General features: G+C 44.3%; 1 protein-coding gene and 1 long non-coding RNA gene across 2 annotated transcripts; one reads left to right on the top strand and one right to left on the bottom strand.

The window, feature by feature from the left end:
- Positions 1-834: 834 nt before the first annotated feature.
- Positions 835-6,631, bottom strand: LOC106097648 (G2/M phase-specific E3 ubiquitin-protein ligase). Its single transcript, XM_025904524.1, has 11 exons — positions 6,311-6,631; positions 5,536-5,672; positions 4,966-5,272; positions 4,236-4,318; positions 4,022-4,074; positions 3,641-3,799; positions 3,221-3,531; positions 2,927-3,105; positions 2,473-2,642; positions 1,728-1,942; positions 835-1,628 (listed from the first exon to the last, which is right to left on the bottom strand). The coding sequence occupies exons 1-11, from the start codon at positions 6,495-6,497 to the stop codon at positions 1,390-1,392; spliced, it is 2,040 nt and encodes a 679-aa protein (XP_025760309.1). The 5' UTR covers positions 6,498-6,631; the 3' UTR covers positions 835-1,389.
- A 2,546-nt stretch (positions 6,632-9,177) lies between these two features.
- On the top strand, positions 9,178-9,799 carry LOC109200507 (uncharacterized). Its single transcript, XR_002060674.1, has 3 exons — positions 9,178-9,359; positions 9,487-9,618; positions 9,720-9,799. It is a non-coding gene; the product is annotated as an uncharacterized LOC109200507 (long non-coding RNA).
- Positions 9,800-14,454: the final 4,655 nt, after the last annotated feature.

The following is a 14,454-nucleotide window of genomic DNA, read 5'->3' on the forward strand; positions in this document are numbered from 1 at the left end:
TTGTGCCGAAATGAGCATGCTTGCCTAGATTTAACGACGCCAATACAAAATGAAAAACTCAGACCAAACTCTCCACTCCTCACAATCAACACACAGAACAGAGTGAAAAGAATACAGCATTTTTAACAAGAACATTACTGCAGGGTCGCTACAATATTTATGGAAAACTAATATGCATTACTTTGTTTGACATCCATTTGTGGCATGTTTTAAATGGGACCAAAATGTAACAAACCCTATAAAATGACCAAGAACAAAGCTAAATTGATTCTTAAATATTAATTATATACCCAGGTCTCAGTTTTGGATGGACTTTTTTGGAGACCTAAGAGACTCTGGAAACTTCAGTGGAAGCCACGAACGCCAATGCTTGCTGAGATTCTGCTTCACAGGGGTTCTACAGAAAGACCTGGATGAATGCAAAGACCTCTGGAACAAACACAGGATCCGGCCAAGAAGACTTGCATCGTGTCCAGGGGGGATTCCAAACAAACTCTCTCTTGCCTCACAGGTATTTGAGTTCTTAACAAAATTAACCTTTTGCATCAAACTAAATGCAAGGTGTTGTTATTGCTTAAGTTGGTTAATATATATTCATAATTTTACACATAAGTATGATAGAGCAGTTTATAACATGTCACTGCATGCGTTGATTTATATAGTTCCATATTGTCAGCAAAAAATCCTTCACTGTTCTATTTTCATTTTGCAGATATGGTTCAAGAGACTGTGGATTTGCTGTTGAGGAGAGGGAACTGGATGCGTTTCCCGAGGAGGGGCTACTGGTTGGATTGTGTGGTGATCCAAACATTGGGGAATATTTACAACAGGCTGTACAACAAAACACACTGCAGCAGCCACAAGACTGGGAATCGGCCACAGAACTGTATTTGGCCCTGAAGGACATAGCTGGGTTTTAGATACCAACTGAACTTCAGTTTGTAATGACATTTGTCAGAGTTACTCTGATGAAGACACACACGGTGTCGAAACGTTAGTTTCTTTCCTTTTTTTGCACCTAATAAAACCTTTGGACTTACTTGAGTGCTCCAGCCCTTCTGTTTTTCCTTCATTTTTTAATGTTAGTAGTGTTTCCTTTCCCTCTTGCTAAATTGAATATAATATTGTTCATAATATACAGCAACTGGCATGGATTTAAATATTAACATTTAACCACAAGGAAACATTTAAAATGTTCTTTAATAAAACCATTTACAAATAGTGTCCAGCATTTCTGTCACTTTTCCAACATACACAATATTCAGAAAAAACAACTAAATGTTTAACAATATGGAAGTTGCTTGTCACATGAATGTGTTAAGTAGTATGCCAACGGCAGCTGAACCTAACAGGGTAACTCAGTAACTGTAACTTGATGACCTTGCTGATTTAAGAACATCCAAATCCTGGAGCATTTTGAATTCCAAAGTCCATGTTGGCCTTAAAGATGCTGTATGAGTCACAGATGGGTAGCTTCAGAGTATTTGCACAGGTGTTTGAAACTGGAAAAGGCGAAACACTTAAAAACTGGATGCGTGGTGGTGGTGGTGTCATTCCTGCCGGTGGAACTGCCGTCAGCCCTGTGGCAAACATCATCAAATCTTCCAGACACACTGCTGTTGCCTTCTCTGAAAGAAGAAAGTAAACACTGTAGTACATTACAGAAAATTTATTTCCTCACCTCTCCTTTCATAAAACTATAAACAAATAAAAATGGTCATTCAAACCTTCACAATCAAGGAGATAATCTGCCCAAAAGCCAAGTGTTAGGACCTCCTTATGCCGCTTGTTGCTTCCTGCTGGGCTGAGATCTGGTCTGAACATGCTCTCCAGTTCTGAAGCAGTCAGGGCCTTGGCAGAGAAGCATAGGAGTGGGGCCAGCACACTGGAATTTTGTTGCAGTGCACTTAAAAAATTCAGACTTTCCAGTCCATCTTTAAATCTGCAAAGGATAGACAAATAACTAATAATTGGTTTATAGCTATAACTATTGCAGTCTTCTAAATTGTGTTTAAATGTCTTTACCTACTAGATCTTTCATTATAAATTTGGACAGATTTCAAATGCATAGAATCACTCATACACAAAAACAATTCATAGCGCTCAGAAATTAACTGTGACAGCAAAAAAGAAGAGCTCATTGGGATTTTAGCATTTAAAAAAAAATAGTGCTTTCACACTGGAATAAACAAGTGTGTCAAACAAGGGATCACCTCTTTTTATAAATAACTGAAAATTAATCATGTTGCATGACTATGATTATTATGGGTCATTGTGAACAATAAATGTATACTAAATTAGAGTTCTAGTGTCAAAAGGTTAATAGCGTGCGACAGTGGCTCAGGAATTAACTAGTTGTTCATCAGATCACTGATGCTACTGAATCAGTTTTTTCATATACATCTGAAAATGTCAGTGGCTGCTGTGATGAGCAACTGGCCATCCTGAATTTAAAAGGAGTAATGAGTTTACCGTTGAATGACACTTTGGTTTCTTTCAAGGATGTACCATCTGAGGTACTCCTCCACAAATGCTTGTTTCTCAAAAGGCTTGACGTTTCTGAGGCATCCAGCAGTTTGGAAGATTGTGCTGTTTTGCAAAATAAGATTATGCAAAGACTCCTCTGATTCAGCTTTCAGGACCTATAAAAAAAAAAAAAAAAAAGGTTTACTGTAAGAAAAACAAAAATATAATTTTCACTACTTTTACGATTCATTCAAACATTGGATTAAAAAAATAATCAATTTGTTATTTCACTTGTGTTGTTGGGAGTTGGAAATCCGTCCTTTCAGATTACAGAATCTACCTTGAACCTACTTTCAAGATATGATCCAACCCGGATAACTTTTATCCCGATTAAATCTTTTAAACTGGCCCCAAGTGTCTTCTAAGTAAACCCATTCCCTGAGCCTAGGTAATTTTCTACCTGATGTAAAATTTTTGTGATCTCCTCATCTTGCACATCTTCTACAGTGGCGCTGAAACTCTGATTCCCTGTGATGTGGTTGACCAGGTTCTTGGAGAGGAAATGTGGTGCTGGTCCCCCATGCACAATGGATACAGCGATCATCTTTCCTGCTAAAAAGTACTCATCTTGCCTGGCAGCTGTTATACAGGGCACATAATTATCATGGTTAATTGCTATTAAATATGCTAATGAAAAAAATACGCCAATTTTTATTAAAATTTCCATTGTAATAATTACGGAGAAAACATCCACCTCTTGAATTATATACAAGATAACGGCTCTCTGGAGGTCCATCAAAGATGGGGCGATTTCGCAGACTGCCCATAAGAAGTGTGAGGAATTCACGCCTCGGGCCACCTGTATCCAAACCTTCTTCAAAGCTGCCAGCATCATCATTAAACTTGATGAACATGTCGTAGTTGTCAGAGTATGTGCTGCGTCGAAATCCTCTAACAGCTCCATCCCATACAGCTGACCTTGATATATTGAACCTGCTGACCTTCTTGTGGTCAAGTTCCAGTGCCAAATTTGCAATAATTCCATGTGCCTGCAAATTGGTGTCTCTAAAAAAAAGGGAAACTTTTTTTTTTTTAAAGGTATATATACTTCTCTCATGATTGCATGATGTCTTGTATAGAACAAGATGGCGGTTAATTGGATTCAAATGTTTAAATTACTAACACAGGTTCTTCTGGGGGCTCAGCAAACAGTGAATCGTTATCTAATTGCAAAGTAAAGGCGGTGGAGATTGTCTGCTGCACTGTTTTACTAATAAAATAGTTTTTTACCTGTTGTACTTCATTAGCAAGCACAAGATCCCCAGCACCCTTCCTTAGAGAACAAAGAAAAGCATTTTTGTTGTGTACTGTGAAAATATTAATTGACACTTTGAAAATATTTAAGCATCTTGATTAACAAACAAGCAATACAAGTATTATGTAGTCCATGTTCCAAAAACCATATACAGAATGAATGACAAAAGTGTATATCTCATTAATACAAAGTGTAGGCAAAAAACAGTAAAAGATTACATGTTCTTCAAATATCACTTACTCATATTCTGCTGCTTTCTGTAAAGGACTGCTTTCATGTTGAAGTTCCCATGGCTGAAACAAACAAACAAACACACGCACGCACGCACGCGAGGACGCACACACACACACAAAATGTATTTCACATATAACTATTAACTGTTTTACTGAACTGAGGCAAATGGTGGTGGCTAAACAACAAGAAAACTCTATTAAAAATTTTAAATTGTACTTACCAGTGTATCAGCAAGATCAAACTCAGAGGGCCTTTTAATAACAATCTCTGGGTCAGAGTCAGACAAGTCTGAGTTTTCTCCAACTACAAAACATGAAAACAAATTAAGCTAAGCTAACTAAATTCATACTAATGTATGAAACTTTATTTGATCATCAATAATAGATTAATACGAAAGGCATAAAGTTAGCATTTAAAACTCATGACTCAGTAGATCCAAAAATGGCTGAATTTCATGTTTCCAGGAAGAAACATAACATATACAAGCTAATTTAGGGAGCAATGGTGGCAGAGGAGTTAAAAGCCCGCCCTGTAATCAAAAGGTTGAAGGTTTTAGCCCTGCTCAGTCTGTCACAGTCGTTGTGTCCTTGGGCAAGACACTTCACCCTCCATGCCAGGTGGTGGTAGTGGGAGGGATAGGTGGCATCTGTGTACAGCAGCCTTGCTTCAATCAGTGAGTCCCAGGACAGGTGTGTCCACATTGTAGCTAATCACCAGCAGTGTGTGAATGTGTGTGGGTGAATGACTGGTTTTGTTGTGAAGTGTCTTGGGGGGGGTTGTAGAACCCTAGAAGGTGCTATATCAAATACAGGCCATTCACCATTTTAATGTAGGTATGCTATTGACTTGGGTGCTTTATGCGTAATGTTATCATTTCACAATTTCAAAATTAGCATTTGTTGAAACTAAGGGAATGTGTGTCAAAATCCAAACAAACATTAGCAGCTTACCATCTTCAAAGTCACTCTTCAAGCAGATGAAAACAGTGATTCTTTGATAAGGCTTGCCAACTTCAGCCTTATAAGCCTCAAGTGTAAATGGTCTTTGTGTTCCAGGGACAGTAATGACCTCAGTGCCATCCGGATACAGAAGAAGGAAAGGTCCATCTTTTAGATCTTTGTTAAAGTCCTTCATTTTTTTAACAGCTTGATTGAGCAGACTTGTGGCAGTAGCGTCAGGGTCTGTTGTTAGGAAAATAGTTTTTCCACGGTATGGCTTCAAACCACCCTTTTTAATGGTCATCAAGCCGACATTTATCTGTAAGGAAAAAGACATGAACAATGGGCCAAGTAGATACTAATATGACTCTAAGCAGATCTATTCAAACTTGAATATTTATTAACTGCAAAAGAGGGATCTTCCTGACAACCTAAATGTACAATTACTCGTAAACAATTGTTCTTATTCTGGATAGCTTTACTACACTGAACATTTTTTACACAACTCCCCTAAGGAATAACAAAAGAATGTCATTAGAAAATTAACCTCAACTTGTTTTCAGACAGAGCTAGCCAAACTACCTGAACCTTTCTTTTTTCCTTTTTCTTTAAGCCCTTCCTCCCTTCAGAAAACTTTTGCCTCTCTTCATTTTTCTTTTTTCTGTATTCTAAGAAGGTGCTGAAGGTTGGAGTTGGGCAGTTTGAGGTAGTCTGTGATGCTAAAGGGAAACAAAGGAAAAATGTACTACAATGTCACACATTAAAGACATTCATTCATGTGACATTCCATTGTCCACACAACACGCAAATAAGGACAACACTGAATAATCTCACTAGAAAATTTCTACCAAGGAATGACAGTGTAACTGATACTATTGACCAATACAATTCTACACCAGTAAGTTTTAATGTATAGACACATAATAGTGTTAGTTCCTAAAGTTAACCAAACATAATAAATGAACTAATTTATTATCGTTTCAGTTGTGGAAATGCTCAGAGGACTGTTCCACGAAGCAAGCTAATCCCAAAAGCCAGGCTCACTCTGAAAATCCAGGCTCGATTGCCCCAAATTCGGTTCCAGGAACGAGGCTAACCTGCAGTCTTTCTGCTCATTCATTATGCAATATGCTTGTGGACAAGTCTGGTCCGTGGCACCCTAGCTGCGAGGTTTGTTAACACTAGAACTGCCCTCAAACCTTCACTACTAGAAAGGTCTTGAGCAGTCATTTTGACACCTGCGTGCATTTTCAAATGAGCCTCGATTTTCTGAGCTCGCTTCTATGGTCTGGAAACAGCTAACGCTAGGCTAATAAATCAATAAATAACAAACATTTTGTTATGCTTATTAACTTACTCAATGGGAGTGAAGTGTCTCCGATGCAAGATGCGTGATAAAGCCTCTCGCCACAGCCGCTGCAAAAGTTTGGTGACTCCTCAACCAGCTTTTTCCCATAGCTAGGACAAAACATTCCGCCGTTTTTCAAACGAAATGCGCTACAGGCAGAGTAACTTCCGGTTCCAAAGACGAACAGCGCGGACATCCAATCAGTGATGTCTCCTGTTGCCGACTGGTACCTACCCTTTCCGGTTTTCTTAATGTAATTGTGCTTCTCAATTTGTTTTTGTGATTCTTCTTTTGTTTTTGCGCTTTTCAATTTGTTGTTGCGCTTTTCAATTTGTTGTTGCGTTTAGTGAATTTGTTGTTGCGCTTTTCAATTTGTTTTTGCGCTTTTCAATTTGTTTTGCGCTTTTCAATTTGTTTTTGCGTTTAGTGAATTTGTTTTGCGCTTTTCAATTTGTTTTTGCGTTTAGTGAATTTGTTTTTGCGCTTTTCAATTTGTTTTTGCGCTTTTCAATTTGTTGTTGCGCTTTTCAATTTGTTGTGCGTTTTGTGAATTTGTTTTTGCGCTTTTCAATTTGTTTTTGCGTTTAGTGAATTTGTTTTTGCGCTTTCCAATTTGTTTTTGCGTTTAGTGAATTTGTTTTTGCGCTTTTCAATTTGTTTTTGCGCTTTTCAATTTGTTGTTGCGCTTTTCAATTTGTTGTGCGTTTTGTGATTTGTTTTTGTGGTTTGCACTTCAGGGCCACCGTAGGTTTTGGACCCAGATTACTCCTTACTACGGCAGCCGTAATGCTCTGACAATCCATCAAGCAGTCCATCGGCAGGCTTACCAAAGTTGTACTAAAACATTTTTAACAGATTTCTGCACGCCAAAATCGGTTCAAAGTCAGTGAGCACAACCAGAATTCATACATAAGGCACACTCTCGATTTTTGAGAAAATTAAAGGATTTTAAGTGTGCCTTATTGTGTGGAAAATACGTTATACAGAAGAAAAGAATATATCGTGATATATATCGTTACCGCACGTGCTTCAAATTATATTGCGATATGAATTTTAGGCCATATCGCCCAGCCCTACTGGAAACCTTCCTGCATCGCAGCTGGGGATCCTGAATCCTGGCTCGCAATTTTAGACTCCAACAAAAACACCAACCTGCACAGGGCAGTGAACACATTTCACATGAATATTATAAAACAACTTAATCAACACTAATGATCAAATACCTCTCACTCTTTGTATATAATGACGTAATGCAAAGCTGGACTTTTTCCTGTTTCTTAGAGACATGACTTTCAGATGCTATTCGGCTATTGGTGGAGACAGTGTGGGTGGTTTAGACCTGAAAAATCTTTTGTCCTCCATTCAAACAATTTCATGAATTTCTTTTAAGGACACCCCAGTCTGAGATATGCTGCAATAAATTTTGGGTACTGAAGAGAAAAACTTTGAAAGAGCTTCAGAAAGCCTGGAGGAAAAGCAGTGCTTGTTTAATCGAATGTAATAATACACATTGATTAAAAGTCCCAAAGTAAAGCGATCTCTCTGCTTTCTTATCAAACAGCTTCTGTCATAAAGCTTTGCAGCCAACTTTTACTTCGCCGCCATCTTGTGGCAGCATCTGGCTACTGTTATTTGCACATGTGCATTGTGTTTTTCTGTTCAACTATATTTTAAAACAAACTCCTTGAATTGATTAGTGGATTGAAGTAGTATATGAAATATTAGTGTTAGGTACGTCCCCCATTTCAGTTTATTAAACTTTGATTTTGCTGACATGTCTTGGAGATTTACACTGACAGCAGGTCTGCATTACATCATTATGTTGGAGAGGCTGATGGAGCTTTAAACTCCCTCCACTACACTGTTTATTGGACATTAGCTACATTTAAGCACAGTTTTCTCATTTGTCTGAATATTTGAGCTGAATCAGTTTTCAATGTGTAAGTTGTAGATTTGTTCCCTCTGTGGAGTCCACAGCTTCATGCAGTCCTTTCAGCTGAGTTTCTTGAGGCGCTGAGTGCAGTTTGAGTGCATTACAGCAGACTGATCTTCTGTGTTGTCGTTGAGTTTCCAGTGTGAGTGCACGAAAGGATCTCACAAATGAACATGTGGTCCCTGACACTCCAGCCACCTCTGCTGCCCCAGCCTCACCTCCAGCTGAGGCTCAGAGGAACACAGCAAAGAAGGCTTCCTGGTGGCGCAAGAAGTCTGAGGATGTTGTTTGTGAAGGTTCTCAGTCATCCAGGTCATCGTAGTCAAAGGAGCTTGCAAAGAAAAGCATCTGGACTTCTTTAAGTTGCTTGAAGACGTTTCACCTCTCATCCGAGAAGCTTCTTCAGTTCAGAACTGAGAAGCTTCTTCAGTTCAGCAACTTGAAGCAACTTAAAGAAGTCCAGACGCTTTTCTTTGCAAGCTCCTTTGACGAAGTCTGAGGATGTTCTGGAGAAGGACTCAGCAGGTCCGAAGCCTCCAGTCTCAGCTGTACCTGATAAAGAAGCCGTGGCACGTGAAACATTCCTGCCACCTTCTGCTACAGATCTGAGGTATAAGGTCATTTTACTGTGTTCCTGTTTAAAGCTGATTTATTGCTTTGTGTTTCTTCTCCTGTAATTTCATCACTGTAACGGCACTGTTTGTGTCTTTTTATCACGGTAACATCAGCACTGACAAATGTGAAGTCAAGGATGTTGGTGTCCAGACGGAGGTTTCGTGCCCTCCCAACTCGCTGCTGTTTTTCTGCACAGTACGTTCTACAGAGCCGAGTGTGACACGTGAACAGCTGTTATAGGAACATGTGGAGTCTGAATGTTAGGATTGACACTCACACGTTTCGATTGAACTAACTGGTGATGTGTTCCCCAAAGAAAAAGGTGACCTTCAATGATGAGCCGCTCTGTCCTGAAGTCCCTGAGAGAGGTGAGCCAGTTTCCAGGCCGTCTACCCCAGCAGGTCATGGTGGGAGCCAGGGGGCTACGTTGGACACAGAGTATGGATGCCGCTCAACGTCTCTGACCTCCTGCACAAACATCCTCTCCCAATGAGAGCTGGACTGCCTCAGGTAAGAGTCATGCACACACACTGAATATGGAGCCAGTGTTCAGATGAATATCAGGTTAAAGTCAGTGATTTGAAGAACAACAGAGGAAAATCCTCTGACTTGCTTCCTCTTTGTGCTCGTGTTTAAGATTGCCTAACCTGAAGCATACATGCTACATGGGCCCTGCTCTGCAAACTCTCCTCACACTGAGAGTCTTTACTGAGGAGCTCTGCAGCCAGCTGCAGCTGTGGAGGTTTCACCCAGAGTGCCTGCACATCAGGTACAGCGCAGACACCGTCGCTCTTTGGTTTCTCCACCAATTTGCTGATCAATGTGAAACACAAACTAACTTTGTCTCTGCTTCACTTCTGCTGTTTGCAGTCAGTTTGTGGACATCAAATTGAGCCGCTTCAACAACGACAGCTGGCACAAAAGCTCTGTCCTGACTGCCTTTAGAGACATGGTTGCTGCGTCTCATCCAGAGTTTGATGATGATGATCAGAAAGTGAGCAGCTGTCTTTTTGCACTACGCAGCACACTCATCTCTGCTATAGTTTGTACATTTGCACATGAAACTGTGTTTTGTTCTGTCTGTGTCTGTGTGCAGGACGCCCACGAGTTCCTCGTCTGTGCTCTGGACGTGCTCCAGTGTGAGTTCTCTAAGCTGCAGGCTGAAGCAGCTGCCTTGGACAAACCTTCCATCTGTCCAGTTAGAGCTCACATTGGCTTCACGATTTTGAGCAAAGAGCTGCAAAAAGTAGGAACACAGTAAACTTTGAATGTTTTCATGATGTTGCTGATATTTCTTAATCACCGTGAGTCTGTAATCTTTGAAATGATGTGATTCTGCAGATGTGGTGTGCAGTTCTTTGGGCGGGAGGACTAACTCCACCTCTCCTTGGACCTGGTACATCGAGGCTCAGTGAGCCAGTGCCTGGACTCATACCTGAAAGTAAGAGCTTGTTTAGACTCCATTCTGTGAACGGGCTTGCTCCCACAAATATATGAATTCATCTGTGAAAGAGTTCAACTCTAATGAACCTTTTCCTCCTGCTCCCTGCTGCAGGGTGGCCTGTTGGACTATGAGTGCCAGTGCGGAGCCAAGAAGATGAAAGAGGAGCTGTCTTTCTTGAACCTGCCCAAGTGAGTAACATCAGATCGGTCCCCAAAAGCCTCAAACCACCACAGTTCAGTCGGTGTCGGCCTAACAGTTTCTTTCATGTCATGTCCTCCTTGTGTCTTCCTCTGAGCCTCTCCTCTCCATCTCATCTCTTCCAGTGTGCTGATCCTCCAGCTGAAGCGATTTACATTCACTCCATCCTTCACAGTGGAGAAGAAGAACAGTGCCATCGTTCTGACGCAGCAGCTGGTGATCAGCAAGGACTCAACCTTTAGTGAAGAGGTAAGGGAAAAGGCACACAGTTCATTTCAAGCACAGATGGAGCCCATTTCTAAGCTAACGGGTGGTGCCGCTGCTCTCTCCCAGGAAACCGCTCGCTATTCGTTGGTCAGCGTGATCAGCCATTTGGACTCCTCAGCTTACAGCGGTGAGTGTGTGCTTTCAGACACGTGCTGAATGCAGATCAGCTTGACGGCGCTCATCAGATTAGCGGAAGAGACGACGTCACAGACAGCTGGCTCTCCCAGCAAACAGTCAGCATGTCTGCGCAAATACTCAGTGTAACTTTTAGAAAAACACTCAGTTTATTTGTGTTTTCTTTGCAGCACCAAAAAAGGCTGCAGAGTCTGGACTCAGGGTCGAGTTTCATCCTGCAAAACAAAAATGAAGTTCTACAGAAGTCTAATGATAAATTTCACTTCAAGGGATCTTGGATTAAAAGAATGAAACTCAGTAGATAATGGCAACATAGTTACACCAGTTTCCAAAAATGACAAGTCCTATCAGATATTTAGATATTTATCTAGTGTAGTGTCAAAAGTCGTAAGTAAACAGTTTGGCATATGTAGAAATTGGCTTCAGTGTTTCACTCAGTCCAATATCTACCTAATTTATTTTGACCCTGTATTTTAGTATTTGACACGAACAGCAACTGTGCCATGTGTTCGTTTCCAGCGCCACCAGGATCGGGACCTTCGATGACAAATCAGGTGAGTTGAACACTACTTGAAGTTTGGAAAAATGTGCATCAGTGTTTGAAAAGTAATTGTATTTCATAACAGGAAAAAATAAAATAAAGGTAAAGTTTTGAAAAGTTTGTGTCTTAACTCTTTTAAGACAACAGTAATATTGTCACGGTTTGCGGGTGCAAGCCGTGTGGGAATTATTAGGACCAGAAGCAGCAGCTCAGGTGCAGGTGAATATTTATTGACAGGAGTGCAAATCAACAGAAATGGCAGGTGACATGAACAGGAAAACCTAAACTGGGTAAAACTAACAAAACCAATCAGAAACGAGGATGCAGGGAGGTCCGGGGAAATACACATGAAGAGACGCAGGGAGACCGAGGGGAGACAACACAGACGAAACAGCAACTAACAGAGGCAGACACGAGGTTTAAATACACAGAAGGATAACGAGGGAATGAGACACAAAAGGAGGGCACAGCTGGGAGTAATCCGACCTGACGAGACAGGGGAAAAGTAAACTGAACACACTGAGATAAGACAGAGACTTTTAAAGTAAAACAGGAAACACATACACGTAATGACACAGACTCAAAAACGCAGATTTAACACAGGGATACACGGGTAGAAAAGAATGAACACTAACCGAGGAAGAACAGAACCAAAATTACAATAATAGAAACACAAAACGCTGGGTCAAAAGGACCCAGGATCATGACAGTACCCCCCCTCAAGGGCTGGCCCCAGACAGCCCAAAACAAGAAAACCAAGAAACGCCCAAAAACAGAAACAACCCGACCAGGGCGGGCGGTGGGGGTCCAGGAAGGAGGGCTCGAAGCCAAAACAAAACAGGAGCACCAGAAAACACAACACGAGTCCAAAACCAAAGACGACAAAAAGGAAACACATCAGAGCACAGGAAAACAGTCCAAAACAGAACACCTCAGGGGCCGGCCGTGAGGACGGCAACGTGGACACAGTTCAGGGGACGGCCAGGGGCCGACAGCACCGGAGCCCAAACAGTTCAGGGGGCCGGCCGTGCGGAAGGCAGCGGCGGCCACGGGGAAGCAGTTCAGGGGTCGGCCGTGCGGAAGGCAACGGCGGCGACGTGGAAACAGTTCAGGGGGTCGGCCAGGGGGCCAACAGCACCGGAGCCCAAACAGTTCAGGAGGCCGGCCGTGCGGAAGGCAGCGGCGGCCACGTGGAAGCAGTTCAGGGGGCCGACCGTGAGGACGGCAATGGCGTCGTCGTTGGCGAACGAGGTGATGGAGCTGGTCCGGAGGCCGACCGTGCGGAAGGCAACGGTGGCGACTCAGGCGAAAAGAGTCTGGGGGCCGCCCACGACGGCGATGGCGCCTGGCCAGTGGCCTGGAAGATGGCCGGTTAGCTGCAGACCCAGACGGGGCTGGCGATGCTGAAGCGGAAGACACGGAGGCCGCAGGCGACGGCGTGGAAGCCGGAGACGGAGGCGCTGCAGCTGGCGTGGATGATGAGGCTGCAGCTGGCGTGGGAGCCGGAGGCGCTGCAGGCGGCGGCGTGGGAGCCGGAGACGGAGACGCTGCAGGCGGCGGCGTGGGAGCCGGAGACGGAGGCGCTGCAGGCGGCGGCGTGGGAGCCGGAGGCGCTGCAGGCTGGACGGGTCCCTTGGATCCTCCAGCGAAGACTGACGACGTGGAGGCACTGGAGGCGCAGGCGGCACTGGAGGCACTGGAGGCGCAGGCGGCACTGGAGGCACTGGAGGCGCAGGCGACACTGGAGGCACTGGAGGCACTGGAGGCACTGGAGGCGCAGGCGGCACTGGAGGCACTGGAGGCACTGGAGGCACTGGAGGCACTGGAGGCGCAGGCGGCACTGGAGGCACTGGAGGCACTGGAGGCGCAGGCGGCACTGGAGGCGCAGGAGGCGCAGGCGGCACTGGAGGCACTGGAGGCGCAGGCGGCACTGGAGGCGCAGGCGGCACTGGAGGCACTGGAGGCGCAGGCGGCACTGGAGGCACTGGAGGCGCAGGCGGCACTGGAGGCACTGGAGGCGCAGGCGGCACTGGAGGCACTGGAGACTGAACTGAAAGTGACACTGGAGGCACTGGAGACTGAACTGAAAGTGACACTGGAGGCACTGGAGACTGAACTGAAAGTGACACTGGAGGCACTGGAGACTGAACTGAAAGTGACACTGGAGCACTGGAGACTGAACTACTGGTGACACTGGAGGCACTGGAGACTGAACTACTGGTGACACTGGAGGCACTGGAGACTGAACTACTGGTGACACTGGAGGCACTGGAGACTGAACTACTGGTGACACTGGAGGCACTGGAGGCGCAGGCGGCACTGGGGCCTGGACTACAGGCGGCACTGGAGACTGCACTGAGGGTGAAGCTGAGAGCACTGGAGACTGCTGCGGGGCAGCTAACTGAGCTGAGAGCACTGGAGACTGCTGCGGGGCAGCTAACTGAGCTGAGAGCGGCTGCGGGCAGCTAACTGAGCTACTGGAGGCTGGGCAGCTACTGGAGGCTGGGACGAGGAGGTGGGAAGTTTGTGTAGCTCCGAACTTGGACTGACCTACAGGGGGCACTGGAGACTGACCTACAGGGGGCACTGGAGACTGACCTACAGGGGGCACTGGAGACTGAGCCGGAGGGAGCCCTGGAAACTGAGCTACGGGTGGCACTGGGGACTGAACTGAAAGTGACACTGGAGGCACTGGAGACTGAACTACTGGGGCACTGGAGAATGAACTGAAAGTGACACTGGAGGCACTGGAGACTGAACTACTGGTGGCACTGGAGACTGAACTGAAAGTGACACTGGAGGCACTGGAGACTGAACTGAAAGTGACACTGGAGGCACTGGAGACTGAACTGAAAGTGACACTGGAGACTGAACTACTGGTGACACTGGAGGCACTGGAGACTGAACTACTGGTGACACTGGTGACACTGGAGGCACTGGAGACTGAACTACTGGTGACACTGGAGGCACTGGAGACTGAACTACTGGTGACACTGGTGACACTGGAGGCACTGGAGACT

The sequence above is a fragment of the Oreochromis niloticus genome, unplaced genomic scaffold, assembly GCF_001858045.2.
Source record: "Oreochromis niloticus isolate F11D_XX unplaced genomic scaffold, O_niloticus_UMD_NMBU tig00002260_pilon, whole genome shotgun sequence".
In the NCBI taxonomy this organism is placed as follows: Eukaryota; Metazoa; Chordata; class Actinopteri; order Cichliformes; family Cichlidae; genus Oreochromis; species Oreochromis niloticus.